The sequence below is a fragment of the Argentina silus genome (assembly GCF_951799395.1).
Source record: "Argentina silus genome assembly, chromosome: 12".
NCBI lineage: Eukaryota > Metazoa > Chordata > Actinopteri > Argentiniformes > Argentinidae > Argentina > Argentina silus.
The window spans coordinates 9,281,916-9,294,268 of NC_139666.1; the positions used below are offsets into that span (position 1 = coordinate 9,281,916).

At 40.2% G+C, this 12,353-nt stretch overlaps 1 protein-coding gene across 1 annotated transcript in view; it reads left to right on the top strand.

Annotated features, from left to right (window-relative positions):
- Positions 1 to 2,470: 2,470 nt before the first annotated feature.
- The window catches only part of LOC310813341 (contactin-associated protein-like 5), a gene marked incomplete at both ends in the record, with an annotated part of 52,441 nt that continues 42,558 nt past the window's right edge, over positions 2,471 to 12,353 (top strand). The window contains one exon of the mRNA XM_083682282.1: positions 2,471 to 2,543. Coding sequence (XP_083538408.1) covers positions 2,471 to 2,543 — 73 coding nt within the window. The remainder of the gene's footprint in view (positions 2,544 to 12,353) is intronic.

Sequence of the window (12,353 nt, forward strand, 5' to 3'; positions counted from 1 at the left end):
CAACACCCTCTGCTTCAAACCAGAGGGCCAGAGATGACGAACGATTTTATTAATGTGTGACTATTTAATCCTGTCTGTATCCTTCTGATTATGTGGCTGGGAGTCAGGGTAGAGAGTCAGTGTCGGGCAGTTTTGGGTCATTTAATTTAATTTGCAGTAGAATAGTCTTGTACTCCTAACCATTACAAGCATGGTGGGATATGTCATTGCAACCTCAGCCAAGCATGTTCAATGCATTCATCAATGGATTAGTCAGTGGTCAATGATCAACTAACAACCAACCAACCAATTAGTCAATAAATCAATAAATCAATAAATCAATAAATCAATAAATCAATAAATCAATAAATCAATAAATCAATAAATCAATAATTCAATAAATCAATACATCAATCAACCAATCAACCAATCAATCAATCAATGAGTCAGTGAGTTACATTGCTTTATATTTGTTAGTTGCAATGTAAAACCTTTAACATGTCAGTTTATTCAAGAATACATCACCTAAGTAGACATTTAAGATACATTTTCAAATAATTTGGATTCGTCATTCTGTCACTTGATCACATTGGAAGAACGCCTTGAGATGTGTGCCCTCTTGTTTTCAAATCCACAAAGCCGAGGCCAGCATGTCCGAACCCAAGGTTCTATTTGCTGATTTTAATGCCTTTTGGATGCAGGTAGTTCATTATTCAGACTCATTAAATATTCAATTTGCCGCAATCTTCTAAACCTTAAGAGAAAATATACATTTTTCATGGGGCCCCATGTCAAGTGGAAATTGTGTTGAACTCTGTACCATATTTGTAGGTCTGGGAAAAGGTGTCAAATATGGCCCTGTAATTTAATAGCACTTTAGTGTAGCCATCATATGGCTGACACCTGACAGGATTCCTAGCGTTATGCATGGGGAGTGCTTCCATAGAGGTGTTAGATAAATGAATCCTGCATGCTTTTATGCTAATGGAAGATTCTGCCAGAGTATGGGGGGATGTCAGGTAAAAGGCAGATGAAAGCAGGTGATGAAGGTTATGTGCCGTGCTGTAAATGACTGTAATGTGGCTGTTTTCCATGATTCAGAGGTCAGTAATGTACCATAATAATCGATAAATTAGAGATGAACAGCTTATTCATACTCCCGAGGTGGACAATGTGATCTAAATGGTGCTAATAGGAGGTTATGCATCAGTGCATCCAGGTATATCCTTGTTTCCTTTTATTATTCAATTAGTTTACTTACAAAAAATGTGTTACCTTGAATAATACTGAGCTCATTTGACCATGTAAATACTTTATTTGGCTTCACAGTAAAGCATTGCATTAAAGAACCCAAAATATAACACATGCAGCTTGGCTTTTTTCTTTGTAAGGCCCTTACTGTCAGGTAATGCACCTGTCCAAAGCTACCAAATATCGATAAACATCCAAGCCTACGACATATCTGGTTTTACATTCAGTATTTGAGTGTTGAGTTGTTGACTGTAGAAGTCAGCCGAGACTCCAATAACTCTGCTGCGCGAATGCAGTTTCCCACCGCTGCGATAGCCTGGTGACCGCCTGCAGGCAATGATTGAGGACTGAAGCAAATAAAGGGAGAGATGGGAAAACGCAGTGTGGTACTTTATACTGTCTCAGTAGTCTCGGTCTCAAACATGTAAAACATACAGCCCGTGGCACGATATCTGGAGGGAAGTACCTCATGAGAAACTCACACAAAAAAGAATAAGTTGGTAAAGGCAGATAGGAAGTATTTTAAGTTGCCTTGTTTTTTGGCTGGCGGTCCAATGAAGAGCGTAGCCTACAGTGTGTGGAGCTGTCCATTACATCGTGGTGCTGAACGGTGTAAGCGGTTGCCACAGCCTATTTTAACATCGCACCCATCCTTACCTCGTCACTCTTTATGAGCCCCACAACGTAAAATATACTCATAACAAATGAAGTGCGCCATGCTTCATCATGCAGCACATCTAAAAACAAAATCGGACTTATTAAGGCTATTTCACCAGAGAGAGAGAGAGAGAGAGAGAGAGAGAGAGAGAGAGAGAGAGAGTGAGAGAGAGAGACAAAGAGAGAGACAGACAGAGAGAGAGAGAGAAAGAGAGTGTGTGTGTGTGTGTGTGTGTGTGAGAGAGAGAGAGAGAGAGAGAGAGAGAAAGAGAGAGGGGGAGAGAGAGAGACAGACAGACAGAGAGAGAGATAGAGAGAGAGAGAGAGAGAGAGAGTCACGTCGATATGACATAGCTTTGGGAACAGATCGAGCGAGCAGAGGATGTTGTGTTGTGAGCGCGCGCTGACAGTCCTGCCTCTTAAAGGTTCTGTGGTAGTGAGGTGAGGTCGACGCAGCTGGAATAATATTGTAGCTTACTACACACTCAGAGGAGGCACACGCCATCGGAGCTATCTTCACTCACAGGCGGAGGATTTAGGGTACAGCAGGTTGGATATCTCGTCCGTGGCGTGCAAGGTGGAAATGTCATCCTTGGCCATAGCCGTCAGTGTCACCATGCTCGGCGTCCTCAGTACCGCGCTGGCGGCCAGCAACTGTGAGTATACCAACTTACCGACAGACAAATACCTTGAATTGACTTATCATTGAGTTATTCCCGTCTTGTAACTTGGTGTACCACTTGTTTTGGAACACTAAATCAGCCGTTATTCGACAACAGATTCCCATGAATGCCACCTCCTCATTCCCCATTCCCTAGGATACTGTATGACAACCTAAGCTCAGATAAAGTGCGTTTTTTTGTAGGAGGCTGGTGTGTCTTTTCCATAGAAATGCAATGGATTTTAAAATGTTGTTAAGAGTAATTCATTGTTTAGAATGTTTAATCAATGTACTTTATATAATTGTCTAGACATTGTGTGGCACATGCCTTCAGTAATGGACCCATAACGTATGGCGCAGAGATCCGTCTTTCCCACATTGCGGTGCCTTTACGGCGCTATGTGTCAGAATTAAAGTTTTTAACAGCACTTTTCAATTTCGGGAATGTGCGTAATTGTTGCAGAGCTGCTTCGGGTTACCTATAATACAAAATACTCGTTTAGGGATCGCCCTCAAGTAGGCTATGACGGTGTGATGGTGGGGATACACACTATGGTCATCTCACACTCCTTACAAGTGCAATGTCAAGTGCGAGTATAGCCTCTTCTACAGTATGTGTATCGGTGTCTACACTAGAGGGTGCAGAGGGATGAATTTATCATTATAAAATGTGTGTGTGTGTGTGTGTGTGTGTGTGTGTGTGTGTGTGTGTGTGTGTGTGTGTGTGTGTGTGTGTGTGTGTGCGTGCGTGCTTGTGCGTGTATTGAGGGGCAGTTCTGGTCACTAAAATGTGCTCAAAGCCAAGAAAGGTCATGTGAACAGTATGCAACATCAGACATTACCCATTAGTTAGAATAGAGTTTAATACTTCAATACAGTTCAATCTTACCTGGAAAATACATCAATGATCTATTTCAACAATGCATAGCTTATCTAACATGATGCAATTACATTATATTAATTTATATCTGGTGATAAAAATATATAAATAATAATATAATATTTATATATATATATATATATATATATATATACGGATAATAATATATATATATATATATATATATATACAGTACCAGTCAAAGGTTTGGACACACCTTGCCAAGAGTGTGCAAAGCTGTCATCAAAGCAAAAGGTGGCTACTTTGAAGAATCTAAAATACAAAACATATTCTGGTTTGTTTAACACTTTTTTGTTTACTACATACTGTAATTCCATATGTGTTCCTTCATAGTTTTTATGTCTTCAATATTAATCTACAATGTAGAAAATAATAAAAAATAAAGAAAAACCATTGAATGAGAAGGTGTGTCCAAACTTTTGACTGGTACTGTATATATATATATATATATATATATATATATATATATATATATATATATATATATAAAAACATATATTTGCAGGGATTTATTATTTCACCTTTTGAATTGTTACATAGCCATACATCCAAATCACGTTGTTCGCACACCTCCGAGAACAACAACTGGGAACCTAGGTTACTGTTTGTGTTGTTTTTGCAGGTAGTGCCTGACTTGTCATCCATTTAGGGAGTGACTTGGTGCACTCTCTTCGCCTATGTATAACATAGTAATTTGGTTGGTGGCAGTTGAATGTCTCCCCCTGGACAGTCATTGTGTTCTGTAGTGCTCTCTGTGGTCTTGGATGGAAGCCTAGCTCAGGGCCCAGGGAGCAGGGGAAACAACAGTCTGTGTGTGCCTCCCAGTCTGAGCAGGCCGACCTGTCTCCTCCCTATTGGATCAGAGGTCTTATCAAATCAAGCTTCTGTTCAATGGTCTAAGCTAAGGCAGCCCTCTGATCAATTGGGTTAGTCCTTACAATTTCCCCTCACTTAGTTTTCTCTATTGTTTTGCCTCAGAACAAGGACAGTTCTCAGCAAAGGAAACATACAGCAAAAGAGTTGTTTTTTTTCCCATTATTTCTTGAGGTCACATGGATGTATATGTCACTGTGTTGGTCTTTGCGTCCGATCTGGTTGTGTGAACCCTGACCCTGGTGGTCTAGTGGGAGTCTAACATATGACCTACAGCACGGTAATGTATGTGTGTCTATCACGTCATCAGGGACATCAGCACAGAACACATGTTTATGCTGTCTCAAGTCATTTTCATTGCATATTATTGTTATTCTTTACATTATCTTGGGGTTATAAAGCAAAGGCTGACATGCTTTGACAAATCCACTCAGTAATTAATTGCACAGTGTGCGAATGGACTGTACTGTAGTTCTCAGTAAAGTCTTCAAAGATGTACTACCTCTTCTGCAAATGGGACATAGACATGCGTAGGCACAGACATTGTTCTCATGATATCATTGGTTTTGCCTAGTCTTTGGGGTACATCAAAGCACAAGCCTAATCAATCATTCATGACATTCCAGCAGATATCTAATGTATCTAGTGATCAGGATTGACATGCTGCTCAAAGATGAGACGGCGAGATTGTCCTAGAGGACAAGCAAATGACTGCTCTCATATTTACCTTTGAGAAACAAAAGGAGAAGGCAGAGATCCATCATGGGTGGTTTGTGTTGCCCCTGTGTCAGGTGACAGAGATAATGGCAGCCACATCCTCTCAGAGGACCATGTCCTTATGCTCTCTTCTCTCACACAGGGAGATAACAAAGGGGATTCTTTGCTCTAGTGTCCCAAGAAGGCTATTTGATATGTCTGCATAAGCACAACCTGTCCGAATAAGCACAATTTCACTGATACTATACATGCACTTTGTCCTGGACCTAAAAATGAACTCCTTATATCTCAGTGATTGGCAGCACATGTTGCTGCTCAAGTGTTTAATTCACATAGTCCACCTTAAAACTCTTCCCATTTTTATTTCATCATATTTTATTATTAAGGCCATAGTGAAGTGCTGGTAAAAGGGGAAGTTTCCTGTTGGGAGTGAGAGTGTGATTTCTGAAGGTTGTCTTTGGCAGGGAACAGCAGGGGCCTTTCGTTACCGGGGCTGTCTCTGATAGGGCACACTCAACCACCACTGGAATAGGAGTGCTCCACTTTTAGCCATCCTATCATAGCTGGCATTCCCATCCATGCCGTAGCCCACACCATGCACTTAATCTAGTACTTAGAACTAGAACTGTCACGGGGGGGGGGGGGGGGGGGGCATCACCATCAACACACAGTACAGTACAGTGTACAGTGTTGTATTTGCCCAAGTTTGTGTCATGGTTCGTGTTACGGTTTTATTTCTGTGAGCAAACACTTCGACTTCGTAAATTAGGTCCTAGCTGAAGCACTTACTGTTGGGGGTTCTGCGCTGTGCTGGTCCCCACAATGTGTCAGAGATGACAGCGTCTTATTGTCAATGCAGGCGTGAACACGGCCATCACTATTCTCCAGGCTGATTCATGCAAAGTGGGCTCTCAAGGAAGGAACTGTTACTGTTGTACACATTCATAAAAGCCTGATGAATTTATCAAGAAATAAATGAAGCAGAACAGAGCAGAAGGTAGGGACTTCTACCTTTCCTGTTTCAACAGATATTCTTTATAGAGAAATAACCTGAACAGGGCCTGATATATCCAAATAGTACGCAATGGGTATGTGGCCAAACTAGAATTCCAAATTGAGTCTACTGTGTGGAAGACACTCACAAACCTGCTAAACTTGAGCCAACTGTAGGTATTAGCTTAGGGTGTATAGTACACAACATGACAACACAGTGACATGAAAGCCAGTTGGAGTGAATATATAATAATATGTCATTTACTTTAATTATGCAATTATATATAATATAATCTGTAATCATGTAATGGCACCATATAATTACTGTAATTTACTATATTTTACACTGTCACTTACTCCACTGTATGGTACATTTGTAAGTGCAGTGATTATATGAATTAGAGTTGGACACTATACATGTGATGAGTTGTATAGGGAAAGCATTTTTAGAAATAATAATACCTCCTCTTGAGTCCCATTGGATGACCTCACACAGCAATACACTTTGACATTTTGACCTGGTTCGAACAATTCTGAAAGGCACCCACTGATAAAACCTTTAGCATTAATTACCATAACTCTTGCTCCACCAGGATCACAGATAAAATTGTGTATAAGATGCCCAGGGTGAGCAGGGCATTGGACCGTACAGGATTGGGTTGTCTGGACTTTGGCAGGACTTGGTAGGACTGGCACAGTCAGGAAGTCAAGTCTGCTCTTATCCAGGTGAAGCAGCTTCCATAGTGTTGAAAGCCACTACTAATAAATCCACAAGGCCGAACTCAACGATTCATGTTGATTACAATTGATTTTTCTTCTCTGTCGGGCCTATTCACAGAGATCCTTACACGTTTCCCTCAACAATTCAATTACTGAGGCTTTAATAAAATGAAGCTGAGGGTTTGTCAGTCTTTTTGTTCTATTCAAGTGTGGATTTCTGCTGTTTTGCACTTCTGTCTTGTGTTTGGCATGTGGGAAGAAGTTGCTCATTTGAAATACCAAGAGAGAAAAGGCAGTGGATTCCCCCTCAAGGTGTTAATAACATTAGGAAGTTGTATTATTTGACAAGCTGTTACTGGCAAACAACCTGTGTTCTATTTCTGTAACACCAATGTTAGTCTCTAGTATTAAACACATGGCTCTGACTTTTGTAAATTGTATAAACAAAGAACATACACTTGAATTAAGAAATGTGCCTGAGATCTAGAACCCATAGGCTGCATTGCGATATCCACACTAGCATGCTACATAGGATGAAGCAATATATTGACCATACATTCTACTGTATGTAGTGTAGAACTCCCTTGTTGTTGTTCTGGCTACACCGTTCTGTGACAGCATTCTATGTTTTATCTTTGTCAGGAGTTGTTGTTTGGGTCTCAAATAATACATGTGTGCTTCCTAATACAACCCTTTATTTCTTCTCTGTCAGAGACCTGTGTCCTGAATAATGTGGGGAGAACCAGGTCTAATTTATCACTGTAAATGCGCCTCCACTGTCTTTCTGCAGGCTAAGCAAGGCAATGCCCTCATCTTCTTCCCAGAAAATCAAGCAGCGATGTGCCGTAAATGCATTAATCTAGAACCGTGTTATTTACCCAGCTTCTATTTTGTCTGAACAAAAGAGCAAACTTGTATCGGCCCATAATAAATAAAACAAAACCCCCCAAAAACTGCGGATATATGATACAAGGCTATTTAGAACAATAATTTCTACTCTGCCACTTGGGAAGGAAAAAATCTATTTGATGAATGTGGCGCCAATGGAGGCCTTTGCATTTCCAATCGCATCGCTCACATACTGATGGTGCACAGCTCTGGATCTATAGAGTGCAATGAATATGCTTCAAATAGCAGTATGGTCCGTAAGTTCTCTCTTCTATTTATTTCTGGTGTTACTGGCAAAGGATTGTTAACACCCACTCTCTATTGATTGTGCCAATAAGAAAGCAATGGTGCTCGGCAGAAATGCTACACTGTGGGCTAGTCTGAGTGATGAAAATAAGATAAGAAGATGATGCACTTGTTTCTCCAAAGTAGACTGAACAGTTGTTTTAAATTTTGCCACAAGCCATTTTCTGTCAGAAGCTATTATCTTTCGAACTCAGTAGGTGTGTAGAGAATTTGTTATGAGAAATGATGATACCAATGATCCATGTGTGTATTGTGTATTATGATAATTTCGAACATAACCCCCAATAGTATGTGATTAATTAGAAACAGAGCAGTAAAGCAGGAAAGCTTCAGTAGCTTCAGTCAAATGGCCACACAGTATGAACAGGCTACTGTACTATCTGTGATAGTTCACTGGTGATCTGAAGAAGGATAAATGCATAAACAATGTGGACAGCCGGTATCCCAGCTTGTTTTTCCAACAAACAGGCCAATATGCCCGTCTTGTGTCGCTGCCTGCTGTGTTGTATTAGTTATCTCTTACTTATGATGGAGGTGAGCCACAGACACATTTAATCCCTGTGTATTTAAATGTGAGTGGGCTGTGTGACATTTCTCCAGGCAAGGAGAAAGGGGAGAGGGCCGTAAGCACTATCACAGGCACTATTTGCGGCTGCTGGGATACAAGAGCCAATATGTCACTTTCCTCCAATGGTAGACCTCCGGCCTCCCAGGCTGGTATTTGCCACCAGCTAATCATCCACTAACCTCTGGTTTGTTTGCATAGTGACACACAGCGTTGACTAATAATGTATTCAGTGCGATGGATCTCACGAGGGTGACACACACTTACCATGAAACTAATCAGAACGTCGAATGATTCAAGGTGCAGCTGCAGCACATCGTAGGTAATCATATGCTAACCTACAGTGTTAATGAAATTCAAAGTGAACACAGCATACATTATACAATGGGTTTATGAAATCAAGCATTGTGATTTAATCATGATAAAATCATCTGTTATGATATTCATATGCCGTAGTCAAATTTATTTTCTTCACATCTTGACAATGTTTGTCTTTTTGGGAACTATATTTCTCAGCGCAGGGCAAAAACCACCACAATCGATCACAAAATAAATACTTAAATCATTGGTTTCTTTTTTAAAATGTTGACATTTGTTGTTTAACCATTGTATAAAAGCAATAATGCCCTCAGATATGTGATTTCGTCAATATTGTTATAAATCACGGCTAATGAGAGAGGGCATTATTGCTTAAGTATTGAATGAGAATATCAGCCTTCACCGAGGTATATTGTTTTACCTCTGAACTGTGTTTTGCTGCCCACTCTATCTGACGCATTATTGGAAACGAAGTGCTACAGCACAGGACTGTGTTTCTCAATCACTTGTATTGACGCGCACTTCCTTGAATTCAGCCTGCGTCTGGAGCTAATTGTCAACCGATACTTCAGCCTCAGCAAGGTTCTGCTGAGGAGATAGAGATAGATGCTAGGAGGCTAGTCTATTAATCTATGGGAGGTATCATATGCTGCTTCATCAATAGAACCCCGGAGGGGATGGATGGAGCGAGGCCTCATATCATCACCCCCTGGATTGGGGTCGGGTCAATTTTATTTAGATTCAGTCAGTTCAAGAATATATTTAAATTAAAAATTCAAAGATGTAAAAACTTTTGATGTAAAAAGCTTATCCATTTCAGTGTATTGAGAAATGACTTTTTAGGGAAATGCCCTATTAGTAATCATTGAATTGTAATTTCAATTTATTTTTGATTGACTGAGTTCAAATTCAACTGACCCCAACCTTGCCCTCGATAGCATCAGTTAGGGATGCGCCAGTATGGGCCTTTAACGATTATTCATAACACAATCGGCCAATACTGATTCCAATTATTTGTTATTTATGTACCTATTTGTCCCCTGGCATAACATAAAATATATATTTTGCTTTTGATGATTATTTTCAATGAACACACATCCATACAACTACAAAGTGGTGGAACAACTTTTATTATTCAATTTCTATAAAAAAAAATATGAAAAACAATGATGTAGCATATGTGTGTACACCTTTAGGGCCCAGAAAATGATGGGGCCCTCATGGTGAAGGAAATAAGGAAGAGCATTTTCTGGTAGAAGAAAAAGGAGACCCATGGTGAATAAAGCACCTTGTTTATAAAGTTCAATACTGAATCCAATGTCTTCTATCCAGATACAAACATTACAATTACAATTAAACTTTATCATTATTACAAATTAACATGCCAGGTTAGAATCAGTAATCTGTCTGAATAATCGGACATTTAAAGCAATCGCCCGATCAACGATTGCACATTTTTGGACAATATCCGCCGATACCGATTGCTGGCCGATCAATCGGTGCATCCCTAGTATCGGTACTCAGGCATAGGTAGACAAAACCTACTGGGTGTTGAGCTCCTGCTGTCGCTTCCTGCCTTGTAGTGTCTTCTCCTCCCACGTCTCCACACACATTTCCAGAGGTAAGATAACAGAGAAGAGAAAACAACCCTTTCATTTTCACAGGCAGCAGAGCCTTGTTCATTGGATTTACTCTCCCTGTTTAAACATCTCTCTGTCTCAGACCATAGCACTTAGTCATCATCAGGTGCTCAGGGCCCTTCAAACGAGAGCTAAAAATACCCCCGTCATCATCTACATACCCTGGTACGAAAAGGCAGTTTGTTGGAGTAATTGAGCTTGATTTCTTTGTGGAGCAGTGTTTGTTTGTTTTGCATCCAGATTAAGGAAGGATTGCTAATGAGCGGAATGAGCGAGGGAAAACAGCTGAGAGGAGCAAAGTTGACGGAAATGTAGGGTTCAATGGTATGATGTTGGCCCCGTATTTCAAAACGCTTTCTAACGAGGACCGGCACAACTTGTGTTTTTCAAATGTCCTTATCTACTCTCATACCGTCATCACACACTCTCTCATTGGGCCTATGCCCAGGTAGCAACCAACACGCGAGAAGCGGGGAAAATGTTTTAGCCTAATTTGACATGAATAAGCGGAGTCGACTTTGATAATAACTTATGGATTACAAAATCAAGTTTGGTATTTCCATACGAGACAGGAATAAGGATTTTGGGTTTCAGCGGGATTGAGAGTGGATAGAAAAGTATCCTGCAGTATGCTACTGTATATAGGACAGCAGACAATAACTGTGACATCCAGCCCACAGTGGATTCGCTCACCTTCCCCCACTCCAGCCCAATGCTATGTTAATTCCCTGCCCATTACAGACCGATGAAACACTCCCTTTGAAAAGATAGATTGTTCTGTCTGTATAAATTACTCACTCGCCCCTCTCCTCCAGCATTGAGCCCGCTAAATCTTTTCATTTGTTTCATAATGGACAGTGTCTTCAAGTTCCTAAATCTTTTGAAAAATTATATCAATTTAATTTGTACAATTACTTGTTCTGTAAGAGCACTCTCAGTGGGATGTTTCATCTAAACCTAAGGCATAATCATTGGCACTAAAATTCTTAATTATAATTTGGACGGAGGGTCTGGGAGAAATTGGTGGATAGACAAAGTCCGTTTTCTGCTGGCTGCTCTTTTTGCAGCATGCTTTTCATTCAGGAATATGTGCAATAGAATATTAAGCTACTTTTGACAAGGTCTATATAGATCTTTTACATGATATGCAGGCCTATATATAGGCCTATATCAACAATACCGCTCATCTTACGGTCTGCTCTCACACTGCCCTCCCAACTCCACTCTAACTCTCCGACCCTGTGTGAAATGCACTTTTAAACTGAAGTCATCTTCTCTCCTCAATATCTCAGAATGGGTCATCAGTAGCGTATAGCTGATGACAAATTCGCTCAGAGACAGGATCCCACCTCCGCCCAACCCACTCGTAGAGCGCTGCACATTACCCATTTGAAAGAGATTGCCTTTGAAAAGACAAATCATTTTGTTGGTAGAAATTAGGCTACTGACCCTCCCTCCCCTTCCAGCATGAAGGAGCATAAACACTCAGTGATTTTATTTGTTCCATAACAGACAGTGTCTTCAGTAAATTCTTAAAACATTTCCATATCTCCATATCTCCATATATATTGCTCTAAGAAAGAGGGGAGTGCAAACCTTTTCAGACAGTTTTTAGGTGCTAGGCTCAAAAGAACCGGTTAAATTTGTTTGAAAAGGAGGAGAAAGGTCTTGTTTATGTGTATTTTACATTAATATATAATTGGTAATATACTTTGGCTGTAAAATGCGATTGTTTCTCTAACATTGACGATAACACTTACAAATCTAGTGACCCTTATCTATATGATTTTTCACAGTCGTATATATTTTTTATTTTCACCTTTCCAAACAGCATGATGGCCTTCTACTTCAACGTGTCTTTCATTGGAATTAGTTATGGGTCAT